The sequence below is a fragment of the Canis aureus genome, chromosome X, assembly GCF_053574225.1.
Source record: "Canis aureus isolate CA01 chromosome X, VMU_Caureus_v.1.0, whole genome shotgun sequence".
NCBI classification, from domain to species: Eukaryota; Metazoa; Chordata; class Mammalia; order Carnivora; family Canidae; genus Canis; species Canis aureus.
The window spans coordinates 57,529,526-57,552,478 of record NC_135649.1 but is presented as its reverse complement, the minus strand read 5'-3'; the positions used below and the strand labels follow the sequence as shown (position 1 = coordinate 57,552,478).

At 37.3% G+C, this 22,953-nt stretch overlaps 1 protein-coding gene across 4 annotated transcripts in view; it reads right to left on the bottom strand.

Moving 5' to 3' along the window:
- CHM (CHM Rab escort protein) overlaps positions 1-22,953 on the bottom strand; it is a 244,705-nt gene that overhangs the window by 52,902 nt on the left and 168,850 nt on the right. For all 4 annotated transcript variants that reach the window (XM_077888545.1, XM_077888547.1, XM_077888546.1 and 1 more), the window contains 2 exons: positions 6,763-6,867; positions 6,091-6,154 (listed from right to left, as the gene is read on the bottom strand). In XM_077888545.1, coding sequence (XP_077744671.1) covers positions 6,091-6,154; positions 6,763-6,867 — 169 coding nt within the window. The remainder of the gene's footprint in view (positions 1-6,090; positions 6,155-6,762; positions 6,868-22,953) is intronic.

The window sequence follows — 22,953 nt, the reverse complement described above, 5'->3', positions numbered from 1 at the left end:
CATACCATGTTTTATTGCATTTCACATTACTACACTCCGCCAACACTACATTTTTAATTATTTATTTATTTTTACAAATTGAAGGTTTGTGCAAACCTTGCATTGAGCAAGTCTACTGGTTTTTTCCAACAGCATTTTGCTTACTTCATGTCTCTATGTCACATTTTGGTAATTCTCACAGTATTTCTAACTTTTTCATTACTATATTTGTTATGGTGATCTTTGATGTTACTACTGTAATTTTTTAGGGGCTCAATGAACTGTGTCCATATAGAAAAGTAAATTTAATTGATACATGTTTTGTGTGTTCTGACTGTTCCACCAACCAACCATTCCCTAGTCTCTATCCTCTCCTTGGTCCTCCCTATTCTCTGAGACACCATGATATTGAAATTAGGCAAATTAATAACCCTATAATGGCCTTTAAGTGTTCAAGTAAAAGGAAGAGTCGCACATGTCTCATTTTAAATCAAAAGCTAGAAATAATCTAGCTTAGTGAGGAAGGCACATTGAAATCTGAGAAAGACCAAAAACTAGGCCTCTTGTGCCAAACAGTTAGCTAAGTTGTAAATGCAGAGGAAAAGTTCTTGAAGGAAATTAAGAAGTGCTACCTTAATGATTATAAGAATGATAAGAAAGGGAAACAGCCATATTGCTGATATGGAGAATGTTTCAGTGGTCTCGATCAAAACAGCTAAAACATTCTCTAAGCCAAAGTCTAATTCAAGTCAAGACCCTAACTCTCTTTAATTCTATGAAGGCTCAGAGAGGTAAGAAAAGTTACAGAAAAGTGAAGCTTTGCCAAGGTTGGTTCATGAGGTTTAAAGAAGTAAGTCACCTCCATAACAGAAGTGCAAATACTGATATAGAAGCTGTAGCAAGTTATACAGAAAATGTAGCTAAGTTAATTCATGAAGGTAGCTAGACTAAGGTACAAATTTTCCAGATCAAACAGTCTTCTATTGGAAGAAGATGGCATCTAGGACTTTAATAGCTAGAGAGTAGTCAAGACCTAGCTTTAAAGCTTCAAAATAAAAAAATAAAAAATAATAATAAAAAAAATAAAGCTTCAAAATACAGGCTGACTCTTGTTAAAGGCTAATGTAGCTGGTGACTTTAAGTTGAAGCCAATGCTCATTTACCATTACAATAATCCTAGTGCCTTTAAAGAATTATGTTATATCTACTCTCCCTGTCCTCTGTACATGGAACAACACAGCCTGAATAACACAAGATGGTTCACTGAGTATTTTAAGCCCAGTGTTGAGACCTACTGCTCAGGAAAAAAGATTCCTTTCAAAATACGAATGCTCATTGACAAAGAACCTGGTCACTCGAGAGTTCTGACGAAGATGTAGAAGATTAATGTTCTTTTCATGCCTGCTAACACAATATATTTTCTGTGTTTTATGGATCCAGGAATAATTTTGACTTTCAAGTCTTATTATTTAAGAAATACATTTTTTAAAACTATACCTGCCATATACAGTGATTCCTCTGATGGATATGAGCAAAGTAACATGAAAACTTTCTGGAAAGGATTCACCATTCTAGATGCCATTGAGAACATTCATGATTCATAGGAGGAGGTCAAAATATCAACATTAACAGGAGTTTGGAGGAAGTTGATTCCAATCCTCATGAATGACCTAGAGGGGTTCAAGACCAGTGGAGGAAGTAACTGTAGATGTGGTGGAAATAGCAAGAACTGGAAGTGAAGCTTGAAGGAACTAAATGGCTGCAATCTAATGGTAAAACTTTAAAAAGTGAGGAGTTGCTTCTTATGGATGAGCAAAGAAAGTATTTCTTGAGACGGAATCTACTTAAGACAAAGATGCTGTGAAGATATTGGAAATGATCACAAAAGATTTAGATATGATATAAACTTAGTTGATAAAGCAAAACAGATTGTGGTAGGATTGACTCCAATTTTCAAAGAATTTCTACTGTGCGTAAAATGTCACCAAACAGTATTGTATGTTACAGAGAAACCATTCATGAAAGAAGAGTCAAGTGATACAAAAAGGTTATTGTTGTCTTATTTTAAGAAATTGTCACAGCTATCCAAATCTTTGACCACCACCACCCTGATCAACAGATACCAACATCAAGGCAAGATTCTCCACCAACAAATTAGTAAAAGCTCTGATGATGGTTAGAATTGTTTAAGTAATAAAATATTTAATTAAGATAAGTACATTTTTTAGGCATAATGCCGTACTGCACACTTAATAGACTAGAGCATAGTGTAAACATAACTTTTTATGCACTGGGAAACCAAAAAAATCATTTGACTTGCTTTATTGTGACATTTACTTTACTACAGTAGTCTGGAACTAGACTCACAATATCTCTGAGGTATGCCTGTATTTCTTTTGTTTCCTACAACCATCATGTCTAATCTTTAAGAATTTAAATACAATCAGTAACCCCCTACCACAGTAACTTCTGTGTCCTGAACTCTGAGAAGATATTAAATCTCATAGAGATTAATAAAAGTCATCAAAAGCCAATTTCCTCAATCCTCTAATGCCACTTTCATAAAATTTATCTAGACTTATACCTATTTTTTCCTCCATTTAAGTCTCATTATATATGCTTCAAAAATTTAAAAAGAAGAAAAAAGCCATGTAGGAAACAAAGAAAAGTATACCAAATGTACATTTTAGACTGATCGCTCTGATAGCTCTGCAGAGGATGGATCTGAAGGAGACAAGATGTGGGGCAGAACAAAAAGTTAGAAGGTAGAGATTATAAGTCCTGAAACTAGAGCAGTGAGAATAAGGACTGAGAGGAAAAGTAGATTGTGGCAACTTCTAGAAAGTACAATGAGAGGACCTGGAGGCTCGGGATAACAGAGATGGGAGTAAAAAGTCGTTAGTTGGAAGGACGTCAGCACCATTCATGAAGGTAGGGAGCGCTGGATGAACAGTTTTGAGAGGGAAGATGGTGAATTCAGCTCTGAGTATGTTCAGTTTGAGAGGCCTTTGGGATAGACATCTATCAGGAAGTTTGGTCAACATTGCTGGGAGATATAAAAATGGCTGTCACCAACATTTATGCAGTTAGAACCATGACAGTACATGGAGTTAAGCAGTAAATGTGCACAGAACAAGAGATAATGTGGGCTGAAGTTAGAACCCTGAGGAGCCCCAATATTTAAGAGGAGGGCAGAGCCCACCAAAGAAACAGAGGGGGAATGTCCAGAGAGTTATGAGGAGAATCAGGACAGCACAGTGTCATGGAAGTCAAAACAGGGAATAATCAAATTATAACATTGTGAAATGTACCAGAAAAGACCCAGTAGACAAAAGCCAAAAAATGTCTTCTGGTCCTAACCATCATATAGTTATTAATAAGCTTAGCAAGAAAAATGGTGGTAGTAATGTGAAGGTAGAAGCCAGGCCTAGAAATGAATGAGAGGTAAGGAGCTAGAGGCAGCAAGTACAGATACTATCTTGAAAATGCTGACCAAGAGCAGGTGAGAGATTGGATACAATTAGAGATGGGGGCAAAGTCAAAGGAGTATTTTTTTGTTTGTTTTTGAAACAGAAAATGCTAATACATGTGTATAGGTTGAGGGGAAGGTGGCAGTAGCGAGGGAAAGCCTTAAGACAGAACAGCCATACAGGGTAGGTGTGTGTGTGTGTGTGTGTGTGTGTGTGTGTGTGTGAGAGAGAGAGAGAGAGAGAGAGAAGAGCATTTCTGAAAGGGGCTGCTGGCCTTGGACAGGGAGGGGAGCCCCCTCATTAGTCTCTGTACATGTCCATTAGTTGCGGGTGGTGGGGCAGGAGGTCAAGGGCCACTGCGCTTAGTAGGTGGCCTTGCTTTTCTCAAAGAAGCAGGGGGTGAAGTGGAAGAGCTCAGAGGGAGAAGGATGGGTAGAATAGTAAAGATATGGATTAGGTACTGAGGGGAAAGGGACAGGGAGCTATCAGAGGCACCAGGTAGGCACCTACCTGGTGGTAGGTAGGTAGCATTCAGATGAATGAGGTTGGTAACCCTGACTCTGTGGCAGTGCCAGTCTGTCTGGTTGTGTAGTTTTCTCATGTATTCCTCTGTAATCCAGACGTAGATTATAGCCTCATCCAGGGACAGAATTTTCTTCTGTGAGTGCAGTGGAAGAGCATGGCTTCATGGGAATTAAAGGTATTGGAAGGGTAGTTCATAAGATGTTTCATGGTTAAGTTCATTAACCAAGGGGTCCAAAACATGGAAAAGGAAGAGGGCAGAAGGAAGCTGGTAAACTGGGAGGAAAAAGAGAGGACAAGGAATTGTAGGTCTCTTAACAGGTCAATAAACAGAGTGGGTCTGGGTAAAAGACTGGAAGAGCTGAAAGGATAGTGGCAGATTAATGCTACTGTACACCCATAATCTCCAAAATCAACTGGGCCATCAAAGCTGTGCAGCCATCTGACCATGAGATAGCTCACTCCACAACTCCTCGTAGTTATTGCTGTATACCTTTCCTTGGGCTTTGGCCTTTTAAGTACTCTTACATCCCCATTCCCAGGGGATGACCTCATTTTGTAATTTAAAAAGTAAATAAGGGGTGCTAGGGGGGCTCAGTTGGTCAAGTGTCTGCCTTCAGCTCAGGTTGTGAACCCAGGGCCCTGGGATTGAGCTCCACATCATTCTGATGCTTCCCTGCTCAGTGGGGAGTCTGCTTCTCGCTCTCCCTCTGCCCTCCCTAGCTTGTGCTCTCTCAAATAAATAATTAAAATCTTAAAAAAAAGAGCAAATGGATCCTATCAGATGGGAACTCCCAGACCTACAAATAGTCCTGTATTCACCCTTTTATTTCAAGGCGTCTCAAGGGCAATGCTTTTTACCTATTCTCTGAATCCCACTCTTCCCAAGCCTTTACCTGGACCTTGCTGCATTAATTGTCTTCCTTTTCTCCTCGGTATCTGCAACCTCTTCTTCCCTCTCTATTAGCTCTACTGCATCAGCTGAAATATACACAAATCTTTTAAAGAAAAGCCCCCTTCACTTCCACATCTCTTTTCAGGAATCACTTCCTTTTTCTTATTCTTCGCAGCTCAGCTTCTACAGACTTGTCTCTATTTTCTCTCTTTTCTGCCTCCCTGTCATTCTTTAACATACTCACAAAGCTTACAGTTTACTGGAAGATAAAGACAAGTTAACTGGCAATTATAGGACACTGTGATGAGCACTACAATCCTGTACAAGCCTCTGTACCAGTCCTTGCTCACACTTGCCCACACATGCTTAACTCTAGCTGCTATTTCTCTCTATATATCTGTATCTTCCAAGCTATGAGGACAGAGATGCTATCATTGTTAACACTGTCTTCAGATCTTAGTACACTGGATGACATGTAGAAGACACTCATTGTTTACTGAATGAATAAAAGTATTTATGCTCATATGCATAGCAAACATTTATTCTATTATCAGAAAGCTTCTAACTTAAGGAATTTGTGGAATCTATTTTTAGCATATAGAAAAGGTCTGACAGTCACACCAAGTAAACTGATTTTATCAGTCATGGCATAATATGATCAGGAGAAGGGGGGCATACTTTTGGAATTTAGGAGTTCAGACTAAGGAAAAAACCATAACATAAAGACATTCCTACAGAATTGGCAGTGAGGAGAAGGAAGAAGGTACTGAAAGGAACAACGATGATGAGGAAAAATTAGAACCAGAAATGTGTGCTGGTACTCATTCACACCAGGCCTAATGGTTACCTTACCACTACTGTGCTAGGGCTGGTAACCATAAAGCCTTTTCCTCCTAGAGTTTTAAATGTATTCTCTGGGGATACTCTTTTTCTTCCCATAACAATATATTTTCAATTTTATAGAACAGCTGTCAAAAACTAGGACTTAGTCCAATTTCCATAGAATAAATCTGTTACATAAGATATAATTATTTGTTCTGCTAGAAGGAAATCTTCGAGAAACCAAGGTTATTGCAAAATTGCCATTATGTATTTTTTAAAAAATGCATTAAATACATTAGCACATATGACTTAATATATTTTATTTCACCAATATTAATTTATACATAGTACCATGTAGATTAAGTTAGCAACATTTATTAAAAAGTACAGGACTAAAATTACCTGTTGATCTGAATCCGTTTTTAGTACAGATCTATCTGTAATCAGAACTGACCTGGAGATCTGCCTGTAAAGCACAAAACAGTTAATCTGTGATTCAGATTCCATTTATAGTTATATAAATAATTTTCATATATAGTTATAAACTTACATTTATAGTTATAGAACTACCAGAAGGCATATTTCAAAGATTTAAGTCATGATAAAAGTGTTGCCTCCTCAAATCAAGTTAAGCTCTTCCTTAACCTTTTCTTGGCTCATTGAAGGGAGGATATGTAGGGGCACCTGGACGGCTCAGTCAGTTAAGTTGCCTTTAGCTCAGGTCATAATCCCACATGGGGCTCCCTGCTCAGTGGCGAGTGTGCTTCTCCCCCTCCCCTCGCTTGTGGTCGGTCTCTCTCTCTCTCTCTCTCTCTCAGATAAATAAATAAAGTCTTAAAAAAAAAGAAAGAAGGGTATGTGACCTTCAGACAAACCCCAGCTGATACTAATGAGTCAAACTTAGACTGGACTCCCCTACAATCAGACTCAGTGGATATATTGGATACATCTGGTTTGATACATATTTGCATCTAACTTTAAGAACACAGTTATACAGAAGTGTCCATATAATTACACAGGTAAATTTTCCAATGTTTCACCTTCCCTTGGACAGTGGGTGGAGGGGTGCCTTACCGGTATTGTACATGTGAGCATGTGTTCTCAGAAAAGTAACTGTCCTCCACAAGGAAATGCTTAGAGATTATTCTCTGACCAAACTGATCTATGATTGCTTTACATCTACAAAGAAGATAAACATAGCAAAAAAGTTCTCATTAATGATTACACCATTGAAAACTAATCACCTACAATTTTGAATCTAAAACCAATTTCTTGGAAGACAAAATTAAAAACAGCATACAATTTCACATTTTGACATAAAATTGACACTAAATTACAGAATATATCTTCTTGTTGCTATGTTGAAGTCTTTATAAGCATGGAATAGAATTTAAATATTTATTTTCAATGCCATTAATAAGAATAATGGTAGTACAACTATTATAGTATAAGCATAAGCTTTCTAATGTTTTGGAACACAGAAACTTTTCTTTTGTTTAGAAAATGGTTTTTTTCCCCCTTAAAAGATCTAAGAAAATGATTATTTTTGTTAAGTGTTATTTTCTCTTTTGTTTAAGAACAGCTATCTGGTCACACAGGTGATAATGTTTTAAACAAAAAAAGAGGGATAAAGCTTCTCTTAATACGTTTCTACTTCAAAGGATGAACACAAAAAGATTTCTTTCAAGTGCTATTTCTAAATAAGGAAAACACTTATGCACGGACATTATCAGGTCTCTGTCATATGGTATGTGTTGGGATAATGAATCATATAGAATCCTCCATTGACCTTCTTTCAATGTGTCTAGATACAAGGATGAAAATTAGAATCCATCTCCTTACAGTGCCAAAGTTATAAATGTACTTTATAGGGCTCATTATCCAAACTAATGGACTAAGGGCAACATCCTTGAAATGGACTTACCAGTACTGACAAAGCCAGTATGCAATATTTCAGGAATGACATGCAAATGCCTGCATGTTTGTCATATCTTTTTATTATGAAAATATCACAATTTACTTTTGTCACAGCTTCTCCTTTTGGGATCAGAACTATTTTATTAGAAATACATTTGTATGTTATTCAAAAAATGTGAGCAAATAATTTCAAACTTATAGCGTATTTTAAATACACTTATATAAATTAAAATATGCTACATCACTCTAAAAATAAGCCAAATAAGAGATGGTTACCAGGCATAAAGGCTTAAAAATAAAATGATGAACACCCAAGACCAACAGTGAGAAGAATTGAATGTGTATTTCCTAAGGGCAGATTATGATATGTTGATATTCTTGAATAAATTACATGCCACTGCTGTCAAGACAGACTGTGATATCTCATGATGTTAGATATACATATATTTTAACCAATTAACTACATATTAATATATGTTATATTACACTATTATTTATGTGATTTTTTCCCATCTCACCTCCAGTTCCTTTCTCTTCCCCAGTTGTTTCTATGCATATGTCCTCACATTTCATTAAACTAGAGCTTTTGCCTTTTAAAATACTTAGCTAAATAGATATAAGGTATTTATACCTAGATATAGTATTTTCCGAAATAATTATTTAAAAACTGAAAACTTACTTACTCAGTATCTTGTTTTAATACATTCACATATATTTTAAAATACAAAGTACTTTAGGCAATGCAGAAATCTGCTGATCCATCATTAAACTGAACCCTATTTGTCCTGGAACACTGACAAGCCTTTTTCTTACCTTTAAGTCAGAAACTATAGAAGTCAAGAGGGAATAATCTGGGCAGAAAAAAAAGGGTGTTATAATCTATATCTTGAAGGGGATTTGGGATATTCAGATTTATCATTTATCAAAACTCAAGCTACTGAGCACTTAAGATTTGGGCACTTTACTGTATGTAAATTTTACATCAAAAGAAAAGACTATAAATAAATATTAAACTCTTATTAGTGAAAGGTATGCCAAAGTGTTTAGGGGAAATTGTACTGATATCTGGAATTTATCATGAAATCCTTAAAAAAGGTGAATGGATGGATAGAGGAATGAATATTTGGGTAGATACATGATTAAACAAGTAATAAGATATTAATTATAGAATCTAGGTTGTAGATATATAAATATTCATCCTGAAATTCTCTCAAAATTGGAGTAGATTTAAAACTTTTCATCGTAAAATGTTGGAATAAAATTGGTGGGGGTGAGGGAGTGGTGGTAGTATACATCCTGGACTCTAGTCTAAGTCTTTGCAAAGGACTCCCATTTAAATAAATCACACCATTCAACTAGCCCTCAAGCTAGTGGACAACTCCTTGTTTTACAGGCTTCTAAACACTAACAGGGATGCTTTGGTGGTAGCTACACCTGATGACAGGTAGAAATTGGGTTCAGAAGTTATTGATATTAGAAAGAACTACTGGTACCACTCAAAAAGGAAGTATGGGTGCATGGGGATTAGGGAGTTCAATTATGAAAGGTCAATATACTAATAAATGTGCCTATTTCTTTTTCATCTAGAAATGAAACAGTGATGAAACAGTGATTCTCAGAGAAAGAGGAAGAGGGAGCAAATCAGAATCACACCTGGGGGACTTTTTCAAATTTTAAGTACCCCTGGAGATTCTGATAAACTCCCAAGTCCCAGGGAAGAATCACTGTCGAGCATGCCACTGCTATTGTTGTAGTTTTAGTCTGTGCTAGGTAGAGAAAAGTCAAGAGCTATTGCTACCAAAAAAAAAAAAAAAAAGGTGATTTCTGCAAAAATTGATGTGATGATCACATATGCCCAATCTGGTAGATGATGGTAATACAACTCATCTGATAGTCTCACTCAGACGTACTAAGGCTCTAGATCTGAGCAAGGCTGTTCAAACCAAAGCATGTTTAAGTAAGGAGTAAAGATTTGTTTTCCCCTAAGATATTTGCCTTACTGTCATATATTAGGCCTAATTAGGAGAACAATGAAGAAAAGCAGATTGATTTGGGACCTAAACTTAGACTTCGTATTATAAAGATTAATATAAAAAATTTGATGGCATTTAAATAATGGAAAACAGCAAAATGAAAGAGTACTGCCAGAGACATTAAAACACCCTTCCACATAAACCTGAGAAAGCCATTAAATATTAACAGCATTCTGGATTTGAGGGCCTTGCTAAGCCTCATAAATATTAAACTGAGAAGGAACATGATAGAGTTCTCAATTATACAGACACAAGGACCAGGCTGATCATAAGACTCACTGAGGCCAGACAGAACATTTCTAGAGCTGAGTTTTCTAAATCAACAAATCACAACAGTTATTCAATTCTTGGTTCAGTGACAAAGCAAAATGATAAGGAAGAAAACACTCAGCAAGATGTAAACTTTATCTGGAATTCAACCCAGAAGAGAACTATAACATTATAACAGGTATCTAATCTTTATGATCTTCAGAATATCCCAACTAATTGTATGATAAGAAATGCAGAAATCACATGAAATAATAAAAATAAAAAACACATTAAGAAAGTTAGAAGATCCCCAATCATTGAAGGAAACAAAATAATTCTATTCATTATGCCCTTCCATGCTTTCTAAAACACATTATTTCAAATGTTACCCCTTCAATAAAACCATTCCAAAATGCTTATCATTCATTTTTCTTGGGTAAAAATCCACTCCAGTAGTTTGGAATACCATTAACAGATAGATAACCCCAAATCTATGGTTCTCTGTTCTGACCAATCCCAAGCTCTGTATTCATATTTTTAACTGTGTCTTATCTATTCCTTTCTGGACAGACTCCAAACCCTTCTTAAACATAGCATACCCCAAACTGAGTTCATCATGACTCCTCACCTGTTTCCCTTCTTGGAGTATCTATCTCATGTAATGACATGCCCAGCAGTTAGTTTCCCTAGCTTAGAAACTTTCTTTCTGTATCTCATCTACTCATTTTTGATCCCCCTTTATAAAGATCTCTTAAAGCTAGCTTCTTCTCTTCATCTCTACTGCCTTATACTTGTGTTTAATAAGATAATGGACTGCTAGCAAGTCAGTAGCTCATTTGTCTAAAGGTAAATTATGGCATAAATTATGTGCCAAGCACTGTTTATGTATACAATGGAATATTACTCAGCCATTAGAAACGACAAATACCCACCATTTGCTTCGACATGGATGGAACTGGAGGGTATTATGCTGAGTGAAATAAGTCAATCGGAGAAGGACAAACATTATATGGTCTCATTCATTTGGGGAATATAAAAAATAGTGAAAGGGAATAAAGGGGAAAGGAGAAAAAATGAGTGGGAAATATCAAAAAGGGAGACAGAACATGAAAGATTCCTACCTCTGGGAAACGAACTAGGGAAGGTGGGTGGGGGTGACTGGGTGATGGGCACTGAGGTGGACACTTGACGGGATGAGCACTGGGTGTTATTCTATATGTTGCAAATTGAACACCAATAAAAAATAAATTTAAATAAAAAAACTGTTTTAAGATTTAAGAATAAAAATATCCTTAAGGAGCTCCCAATGTAATGAAGATTTAGACACAGGCAATTATAAGACAATGCTCAAGTCCAGGGATAAGAAATAAGGACAGGACATCATGAGATTACTAAAGGAAGATATCTAAGTTTAGGAGGCAAAGGTGGAATATCAGGGAATACTCCTCAGAGAAAAGTGTTAACATTACCTGCTTTTAAAGGATGAAAACTAGCTAAGCAAGCAAATAAGAACATTTCAGGCAGAAGGGCAGCATTTGAAGGAGTACATAGGCAAATAAGAAAGTACAGGAAACCACATACAGTTTAGTGTTAAATAACAATAAAATGGAATCAGGGAGGGAAGAGAGATGAGCTTAGAGAGGCAGGCAGAGGCCAGATCCTATAGCCTCACATGTCATATAAAAGGGTCTTACAACTTTATTCAGAAGTGATATAAAGACACTGAAGCTTTTTACACAGGGAGGGGCAGAGCTAGATCTGCAGAGTGAAAGATTTCAATGTGTAATTATCTCATTCACTTATTTTTTCTTTAATGTCCCCCAGTGGACTCTGAGCTCCATACGAACAAAGACCATGATTGTCTTGTTCTTGGCTATATTCTTAGTGTCTGGGACACAAAAACAACTAATACTTGTTGCATGGATGGCTGAATGGATGGAAAGACAATGGAAGTATTCTGTGCATGTAAACAGTGTGAAGACAAAACCAAAGATTCACAACCTTTGATTTAGGAGGTAAAAGAATCTCTTATCATCAAAGTACTTCTTCTAAAATCAGTGCCAGAATTAATAACTTAAAGTAGCAAATCTAATCTTGTTATATATCCACTTAAAACCACCACTGATTACAGTCCAAACTCCTTAGCTTGGGCACAGATGGATCTTCAGGATATATCTCCTCCATGGGATTCCAAAATATCCAATTACATTAATTGCAACTAGCTAACATGTATTGAGCTGCTACTTAGTGTAACAAATGGTTCTACCTGCTTTATCTGTTAATAATCATAATAACCAAATGAGGTACTTACTGTCATGTCCCACTTTATACAGAAACTGGAGCACAGGGAGGTTAAATAACTTTTAAAGTCCATTCATTTACTAAGTGGGGAAGCCAGGATATAGGTCCAAGTCTATTTGACTTAAGAGACTACACTGTTTACTGCCCTCTTTGTACACAAAGACAAGGTCCATGTTTTATTCATCTCATTACTCCTGTAGCAACTAGCATGGAGGTTGGGGGTTGTGCAGGTTAAATGTATAGAATATTATCACTGCTATTTTGCAAATGAGACATGCTAAAATCAGAAATGCAGCAATTTTCCTATAATGACCAATGGTAGTAAGAGCAGTCATCTCATACTTGCTCTAACATACCATTCATTACTAACTTTCAAGGATCTGGAAAAGGTATGATTTTTCTGACATCAGAGAAAAGATATCTCCAAGATATCTCCAAGATTTCTGACATCAGAGAAAAGATATCTCCAAGAAACAGTCACAGCAGGAATTCTAGTAAGTGAGATAGCTAAAAGTACAAAAGAACACTAGTTGAAGTAATTAGATTCAGACTACTGGTTATAGACATATCTGGTCCAAGATCATTCACACTCTACCCCTGTATCAAATACTATACTGGTAAATGGCCAAATTTACCTTATAGGAGTTTTCCAGTCAGCACGGCTGCAAAGAAAAAGAAAGCTGCTCAACAAGAGCAGTATTTCCAGAAACAGTTAATAGAGGGGTTCAGTATTAGAATTTAGTGACAGGGTATAGAAAAGAACTGCTGATAACCTATGTCCTATGAAAATTGAAAAGCAGAGTCAATGGATAATATAGCAAAGAAAGCACAGTCAATGAGGCTCTCAGGAAAAGCAAACTAAGTAAAAATGAAAAATAAGATCTATCTGAAAATAAGGTTAATATTCTATATTTCTTTGTTCAAAGTTTGTACAATACTTTGATGTGTAATCACCACACTGAATTCAATGTTATGATCATTTATGCTTCTACAACTTTCCTCAATGGATGATGAAAAGAAAGCACCAAAGACTATCATCAGTTTTTTAAGATTCATTCATTCATTTAACACATAGCTACTGAATATAATGCGTGATAGGAACCTGCTTTGTTTCTGGACGTATAGTAGTGAGTTCTTGTCTTTTCTTACATGAAACTAACAATCATACAAGGGGACCTGGCTCATGGGGCCTAGCAGAGCATTCTGATATAGTTTGTAGAATCAGAAAATAAACATAGACCTTAGAACTCAAGCATGAGTAGTTCTTAATTACATCAAAGGGGATGCCGAGTATTCCACACAGAAAAACAGGGAAAGAGAGGCAATCTAAGACCATAAGGAGACAAATGCAAATCTTTGCTGATGTATTAATATTCTAATTACACATAGAATAAACAATTAGTTAAGTCAACCTGGATTCCTTAAAAAGAAATATATGCTGGATATATTGCTGGATACATGCTGGATAAATATAAGTTCAAGATTTTTCCCTCAACAAATTTTCCCTCACTTTATATTCGAGTCCTGATAACTCCTATTGATGTAGGAAACAAAGGCAAAAGAAATATCACTTAAATTTAAATCTTTGCAGCTTGCAGCCCACTGATAGGTACCTGAAACATTCAGAGGATGACATTCTTCAAGGAACTCGGGGCTGCCTTAGCACCTTATGCTAAAAAGTAACCTTATCTTGGCAGCAGTTGGCCCCTCAAGGTCCTGAAAACCTTGATTCCAGATTCTTTGGAGACTTGCACTGTTCCTAACCCCCACTAATTAAAAAGTATACAATTAGCTTTCCTTACAAACACAGTATAGCTCTTTCTGCCCACAGGTCCTGTCTCATAAATAGGGAAGAGGTTAAGGTATATGCAGGAGAGATAGGAGACCCCTGACACCCTCTGAAACTATTCCTGGCAGGTGGAGATGCTGAGACAGAGCTAAACAAAAGATAAGGGAACAAACCAAGAGGACACAAGAATCTCAAAATAATAAAAATAAAAAACAAGCTTCCCAGTCAGTTCTCAATAAAAGACTGCCGCTGAAATCCCTCAAAGGCAACACATTAGGGTCCCTTTCCCACTCTAGAGAGCTAAAAAGCTCTCTATTTTCTTTCTGTTCTCACCTTCACTTAATAAACTTTCACTTCACTTCACCCTTTTGGGTTCATGAGATTCATTCTTTGACTCTGTGAGATAAGAACCCTGCAATCCTACAAAACTATTACTGGTAGTTCTCTTAAGTATTTGATTTTGAATATGAAAGTAGTATTTGGGAGAGATAAATTAGCCTGAGTTCAACTTTAATCAATGCTACTTTTAGATATTTTTTTTTAAAAGATTTTGTTTATTTATTCATGAGAGACACAGACAGAGAGAGAGGCAGAGACACAGGCAGAGGGAGAAGCAGGCTCCATGCAGGGAGCCCGACGCAGATCTCAATCCTGGGTCTCCAGGATCTGGCCCTGGGCTGAAGGCGGCACTAAACCACTGAGCCACCGGGGCTGCCCTACCTTTAGATATTTAGAGAGACTATCTGACTTGACAGAATAGGATTTTTATTATAAAGGTAAAAATTATAAATTTGGTGATTATTAGTGAAGGTATGAATTTACAATTTTTAAGTATTGGTGGTCTCAAACAAAACTTTTAAAAGATCACTTAAGCAATACACTATCGTGAGAATACCGTAGATACCATGAATACTATGAATGTGGGTCAAATTTAAAAATTGTTCCACTATTAAGGAAGTAAATAATTATGGCTTGGAATAAATGTTCAAGTAAAAGAATCACAAGCAGAATCCAAAATGGCTGTATCTTAAGCAACCAAAATGGACAATAAAAAATATTCATTGGAAAACTGGAAGTCTAATAAAATAATAATACAATAGTCTCAATAGACATTTTGCTATTTCATTTATATCTATAGAAGTTTTTTTTTTTTTTAATTTCTCACTGGGACTGAGGATTACCTAGTATGTAAGAATGGTCTACATTTAAGCTTATACAACATGTTAGGATAATTTACTTATAACTGTCAAGGAAAATCTAAGTACTTTCTAAGTACTTTTATTAACACAATCAAAGCACATTACATAAGGAAGGCAACTCAATGATTATTGGAGAGTCCATCTAACTCATCTTACAGATCTTTATGGCCCAGAGAAAAGTGACTCACTCACTGTCATTCACAGCAGTGATGGAGTTCCAGGTCTTCCCTCATTCAAGGGCTACTGGACCCTGCATGCCTTAGGAGTTATTGGACAGTAATTATTATGTTTGAGGTCTTTCCATGAAGACATAAAAGTAAATGCTAAATAAGTAGCGGTATGTCTGCTATTTAAAATTCAGGAAAGGAGCTTGACTGAGACATAGCAGAAGGAACCTAGGCTTCTCTCTTCCCTCAAACACAACTAGTTAACTATCAAATCATTCTGAATATGCAAGAAACTGACCTGAGGACTGGCAGAATAAACTCCACAACAAAAGGGAGAGAAGAGGCCACATCCGGGAAGGTAGGAAGCAGAGATGTGGTTTGGGGAGAAAGGGATCATGCATCACAGGTGCAGTGGAGGGGAGGGAGCCCTGGTTGCACAGAAAGGTGAGAGAGAGGGGAGCACACAGAGAAGTTCACAAGGAGAATACTTCCCCAAAGCCACTGGTTGGGAAAATGAGAGGGGATGATTTTTGTGAGTTTTTACAACCAGCTGGGCTCAAAGACTGCAGTTTCAGAGGACTTTGGGATTTCCTGAGATAGAGCCCTGAGGGCATCACCCTATACCTGGAGAGATGGCAGGCAAACAGCCTGAGAACAGAGAGCTCATCTGAGAATCACCTAAGGCCCAAGAGGGAGAGACTGTTCTCTCTTCTTTGAGCACATGTGTTGAGAGGTGGCATTCACAGAGACACCTCTCCTCCTCTCTGGAGAAAAAAGAGCCAGCAGTTGCCGTTACCCCCCCCTCAGCATAGGCAGAGACACCTCCTGAGAGCTTCTTGCCCCCAACTGGCTCTTTAGCCTACTTGCTCCAAATCCCATTCCTCTGCATTCTATGCAACTGCCCTTCTCAGTCAAACCTGCATGTCTTCCAGCAGTGAGACTCTCCTCCAGAAAACCAGAACAGGCTCCTGTCATAGCACTTCCCTAAAGTTTGGAATTTTAAAAGTCTGCACGCTTAATGTCCACAATAGCCAAAATACGGAAAGAATCCAGATGTCCACCAACAGACAAATGGATAAAGAACAGGTGGTGGGGATCCCTGGGTGGCGCAGCGGTTTGGCGCCTGCCTTTGGCCCAGGGCGCGATCCTGGAGACCCGGGATCGAATCCCACATCGGGCTCCCGGTGCATGGAGCCTGCTTCTCCCTCTGCCTGTGTCTCTGCCTCTCTCTCTCAATCTGTGACTATCATAAAAAAAAAAAAAAAAAAAGAACAGGTGGTGGTATATACAATAGAATATTGCTCAGCCATCAAAAATAATGAAATTTCACCATTTCCAGCAACATGGATGGAACTAGAGGGTATTATGCTAAGTGAAATAAGTCAGCCAGAGAAAGACAAATATATGATTTCATTCATACGTGGGATTTCAGAAACAAAACAAATCAAAATATGGGAAGGGAAGGAAAAATAAAATAAGACAAAAATCAGAGAGGGAGACAAACCTTAAGAGACTCGACAACAGGAAACAAACTGAGGGTTGTTGGAGGGGAGGTGGGTTGGGATGGGGTAACTGGGTGATGGGCATTAAGGAGCCCACTTGATACAATGAAAACTGGGTATTATATGCAAATGATGAATCACTAAACTCTACCTCTGAAACTAATACTACATGTTAATTAATTGATTTTAAATATAAATAAAATAAAAGTCTGTATGCTTGCTGGAAGAGAGTCCAAAGTGCACTGTACTGCTCCAGGCAGACAAGCAACACAGAGAAAGTATGAGAATGGTGATCTGAAAAATTTTAAACTCGTGAGGAGGGGAGATTATTTACTCTTCTGGAAGTGGTTCCCTGAGAGTGGTAAGCACTGAGACTCCTCTCTGGGGATAAAGGAGCTAGTGGCACCATTTCCCTTCCCAGCCTCTCAGTATAAGCAAGTTTTAGTAAACAGCACAGTGCCAATACTGGCTGACTAACCTGTTTATACCAAGTCCCAACCTCCTGCACTCTGCTAGTACCATTTTCTCAGGTAAGTGTGCCTAAGTCCCAGCAAAGAAGGCCTCTTCCCCATAAGACCAGCAGAAAATCTTACAAATACCACATTTCCCAAACAGAGTTCTGCAAGGCTTCAGTTCTAGCAGATGTAGCATCAGGTCTAATTTAACAAGCAGAACAGAGCACACCTAGTTAAAACTCGCCATATTCAGCCTAAGGACCAAACAATCCCCACTGCAGGCAAGGAGAGCCTCTGCAGATGACTGGCCTGAAGGACAGGGCAGCCAAAGCACAGCAGCTAAGTGAAACCCAGCACATGCCAGAAATACTCCCTCAAGCACCAGGTCCAGGACACTATATGACCTCTTCTTCATAAAGCCTTTACTCTTAGGAATAGGACACATAATAGGCTTTTCAAACACAAACAAGAAGACAGAGACTTAGATAAAATGCCAAGATAGAGAAATTCATCCCAAATGAAACAACAAGAAAAGATCATGGCCAGAGACTTATTTGAAATACATAAATATGCCTGCATGGGGGGCAGCTGAGGTGGCTCAGCGATTTAGTGCCGCCTTCAGCCCGGGTGTGGTCCTGGAGATCAGCAATCGAGTCCCACGTCAGGCTCCCTGCATGGAATGGAGATGGAGCCTGCTTCTCCCTCTGCCTATGTCTGTATCTCTCTCTCTCTCTCTCTCTCTCTCTCTCCTTCTCTCTCATGAATAAATAAATAAAATATTTTTTAAAAAATATAGAGACTTCATGGAGGCCCTTACCACACAGATAAAAGCTAATTACCTGGAATAAAAATGCAATAACTAAGATTTTAATCAGACAGGATATAATGACCAGAAGGATGAAGCAGCACAGAAACAAATAAGTGATATGGAAGACAGAACAATGGAAAATCATGAAACTAAACCAAAGAGAGAAAAAAGAATTATGGATCATGAGACCAGACTTAGGGAACTCAGTGGATTCATCAAACATAAATACACTTATAGCATTGGAGTCCCAGAAGAAGAGTGAGCAAAGTGAACATAAGGTTTATTTGAGGAAATAATAGATGAAAACTTCCCTAATCCAGGGAAGGAAAGCGATATCCAGATCCAGGAGACAGAGAGAACTCCTATCAAAACCAATAAAAGTAAGCCAACACCAAAATATATTATAAATTTGCAAAATATGGTGATAAAGAAAAAAATCCTAAAAGCAGCAGGACAAAAGGTCTCTAACATACAAAGGAAGAAGACCCATAAGGCTAGCTGTAGATCTCTCCACAGAAACGTGACAAGCCAGAAGGGAGGGACATGATAAATTAAAAGTGTGGAATAGGAAAAATCTGCAGCCAAGAATGCTCTATCCAGCAAGGCTATCATTCAGAATGGAAAGAGAGAGAGTTTCCCACTCAAACAAAAACTAAAGGAATTCGTGACCACTAACCCAGCCCTGCAAGAATATTAAAGGGAGCTCTTTGAATGGGGAGGAAAGACCAGAAATGACAAAGACTAAAAAAGAACAGAGAAAGTCTCCAGAAAGAATGACAAAACAAATAATAAAATGGCACTAAATTCATACCTACCAATAGTTACTCTGAATGTAAATGGACTAAATGCACCAATCTAAAGATACAGCGTGTCAGAATGGATTAACAACTAAGATGCATCTATATGCTGCCATAAGAGACTCATTTTAGACATAAAGACGTCTGCAGATTGACAGTGAAGGGATGGAGAAACATTTCTCATGCATAATGGAAGTCAAAAGAAAGCTAGAGTAGCAGTACTGATATCAGACAAATGAGATTTTAATACAAAGACTTTAAAAGATTAAACAACTATAAATATTTATACCTCCAACTAGAGAGCACCCAAATATATAAAACAACTAATAACAAACATAAAGGAACTTACTGATAATAATACAACAATAGTAGGGACTTTAATACTCCACTTACAGGAATGGGTGGATCTAAGCAGAAAATCAACAAGGGAACAGTGGCTTTGAAAGACACACTGGACCAGATGGACTTAACAAATATATTCAGAACATTTTATCCTAAAGCAGTAGAATACACATTCATTTTGAGTACATATGAGACATTCTCCACAACAGATCACTGGGTCAAATTAAGACTCAACAAATAAAAAAAAATTGAAATCATACCATGCATGTTTTCAGATCATAACGCTATGAAACTTGAAGAAAACCATAAGGACAAAATATGTAATGACCACAGAAACATGGAGTTTAAAGGACATGCTACTAAAGAATGAATGGGTCAAACAGGAAATCAAAGAAGAAATAAAAAAATACATGGAAACAAATGAAAACACAGGGATCTAACACCTTTGGGATGCAGCAAAAGCAGTCACAAGAAGGATATACCAATACAGACCTACCTCAAGAAGCAAGAAAAATTTCAAATAACCTAACCTCACGCCTAATGGACCTAGAAAAAGAACAAATGACGCCTAAAGCCATCAGAAGATGAGAAATACTAAAGACTAGAGCAGAAATAAATGATATAGAAAAAACAACAGAAAAACGCAACCAGGAGCTAGTTCTTTGAAAAAATTTTTAAAAATTGGTAACTCCCACCCAGACTTATCACAGACAAAAGAGAAAGCTCTCTAATAAATAAAATAACAAATGAGAGAGGAAAAACAGCAACTGACACCAAAGAAATACAAATTATAAGAGAATAGTATGAAAAACTATATGCCCACAAATTGGACAGCCTGGAAGAAACAAATTCCTAGAAACATATAAACTACCAAAACTGAAAAAAAAAAAAAGATCATGTCCAATAACCGGCACAGAAATTGAGTCAGTAATCAAAAATCTCCAAAAAACAAAAGTCCAGGGCCAGGGGGCTTCCCAGAGGAATTCTAACAAACACTTAAAAAGGAGTTACTATCTACTCTTCTCAAACCATTATATAAAACAGAAATTGAAGGAGAACTTCCAAATTCAGTTTATGAGGCCAGCATTACCCTGATTCCAAAACCAAACTAAGACTCCACTAATAAAGAAAACTATAGGCTGATATCCCTGATGAACATAGATTAAAAAAAAATTCTCAACAAAATACTAGCAAATTGAATCCAACAGTATGTTAAAAGAATCATTCACTAAGATCAAGTGGGATTTATTCCTGTGCTGCAAGGGTCATTCAATATTTGCTAATCAATCAACATGATATACCATATTAATAAAATAAAGGGTAAGAATCCTTTTGATAGATACAGAAAAAGCATTTGACAAAGTACAACATGATAAAAACCCTCAGCAAAACTAAGGACAGAGGGAACAAACTTCAACATAATAAAGGCCATATATGAAAAACCCACAGCTAATATCTTCTTCAAAGGGGGAGAAATAGAGCTTTTCCTCTATGGTCAGGGATAATATGGGGATGTCCAGGGGAATCCCTGGGTGGCTCAGCGGTTTAGCGCCTGCCTTCGGTCCAGGGTGTGATCCTGGTGACCTGGGATGGAGTCCCGCATCAGGCTCCCTGCATAGAGCCTGCTTCTCCCTCTGCCTGTGTCTCTGCCTCTCTCTCTCTCTCTCTCTCTCTCTCTCTGCATCTCTCATGAATAAATAAATAAAATCTTAAAAAAAAAAAGATGGGGATGTCCACTCTCACTACTGTTACGTTACTCAACATACTATTGGAAATCCTAGTCTCAGCAGACAGCAAAAAGGAATAAGAGGCATCCAAATCAGCAAGGAGGAAGCCAAACTTGGACTAACTGCAGATGACATGATACTGTATATAGAAAACCCTAAAGACTCCACTAAAAAATTGCTAGAACTGATACATGATTTCAGTAAAGTCACAGGATAGAAAAACAACATACAGAAATCTGTTGCATTTCTATACACCAATAATGAAGCACCAGAAAGAGAAATTAAAGAATCTATCCTATTTATAATATTACCAAAACCCATAAGATATCTAGGAATAAACATAACCAAAGAGGTAAAACATCTATGCAACATTTATGAAAGCAACTGAAGATGACACCAAAAAAATGGAAAAACCTTCCATATTCATGGAGTGGAAGAACAAATATTGTTAAAATATAACCAAAACAATCAAAATACCAACAGCAATTTACATAGAATTACAACAAAGAATCCTCAGATTTGTAGGAAACACAAAAGACTCCAAATAGCCAAAGCAATCTTGAAAAAGAAAAGTAAAGCTGGAGCGGCACCTGGGTGGCTCAGTGGCTGAACATTTGCCTTTGCCTCAGGTCCTGGGATGGAGTTCCACATGAGGCTCCCGGTGGGAAGCCTGCCTCTCCTTCTGCCTATGTCTCTGCCTCTCTTTCTCTGTGTATCTCATGAAGAAGTAAATAAAATCTTTTTTTTAAAAAAAAGCTGGAGCATCAGAAATGGTCTTCAAGTTATATTACAAAGCTGCAGTCATCAAGACAGCATGGAAATGGCATAGACACATAAATCAGTAAAACATAATAAAAAATCCAGAAATAAACCCACAACTATATGGTTAACTAATATTTGGCAAAGCAGGATAGAATATCCAATGGAAGAAAGACAGTATCTTTAACAAATTGTACTGGGGAAACTGGATAGCAGTATGCAGAAGTCTCAAACTGGACTGCTGTCTTACAACATACAGAAAAATAAATTCAAAACGGATTAAAGACCTAACTGTGAGATGGGAAACCATTAAAATCCTAGAGGAGAACGGAGGAAGTAACTTACTTGACGTTGGCTGTAGCAACTTCTTACTAGATAGGTCTCCTGAGGCAAGGGAAACAAAAGCAAAAATAAACTACTGAGACTTCCTCAAAATAAAAAAGCTTCTGCACAGCAAAGAAGATGATCAACAAAACCAAAAGGCAAATTTCAGAGTGGGAGAAAGTATTTGCAAATAACATATCTGATGAAGGATTAGTATCCAAAATATTTAAAGAACTTATCAAACTCAACCCCCAAGAAACAAATAATCCTGTTAAAAAATGAGAAGACATGAGTAGACATTTTTCCAAAGAAGACACACAGATGGTCAAGACACACATAAAAAGATGCTCAACATCACTCATCATCAGCAAAATGCAAACCAAAACTACAATGAGATATCACCCTATACCTGTCAGAATGAGTAAAATTAACAACATAGGAAACAAGAGCTGTTGGTGAGGATGAAGAAAAAGGGCAAACCTCTTACACTGTTGGTGGGAATGCAAACTGGTGCAGCCACCCTGCAAAACAGTATGGAGGTTCCTCACAAAGTTAAAAATAGAACTACCCTACAACCCAGCAATTACACTACTATTTTTTTTTTGCCCAAAGCAAAGAAATATACTGATTCAAAGGGATACATGCACCCCAATGTTTAAAGCAGCATCATCAATAATAGTGAATTAATGGAAAAAGCCCAAATGTCCATGGATCAATGAATGGATAAAGATGTGTATATACGCGTACTCATCCATCAAAAAGAATGAAATCTTGTTGTTTATGATGACATGGACAAAGCTAGAGACTATTATGATAAGTGAAATAAGTCAGTCAGATAAAGATAAACACCATATGATTTCATTCACATGTGGAATTAAAGAAACAAAGCAAATGAA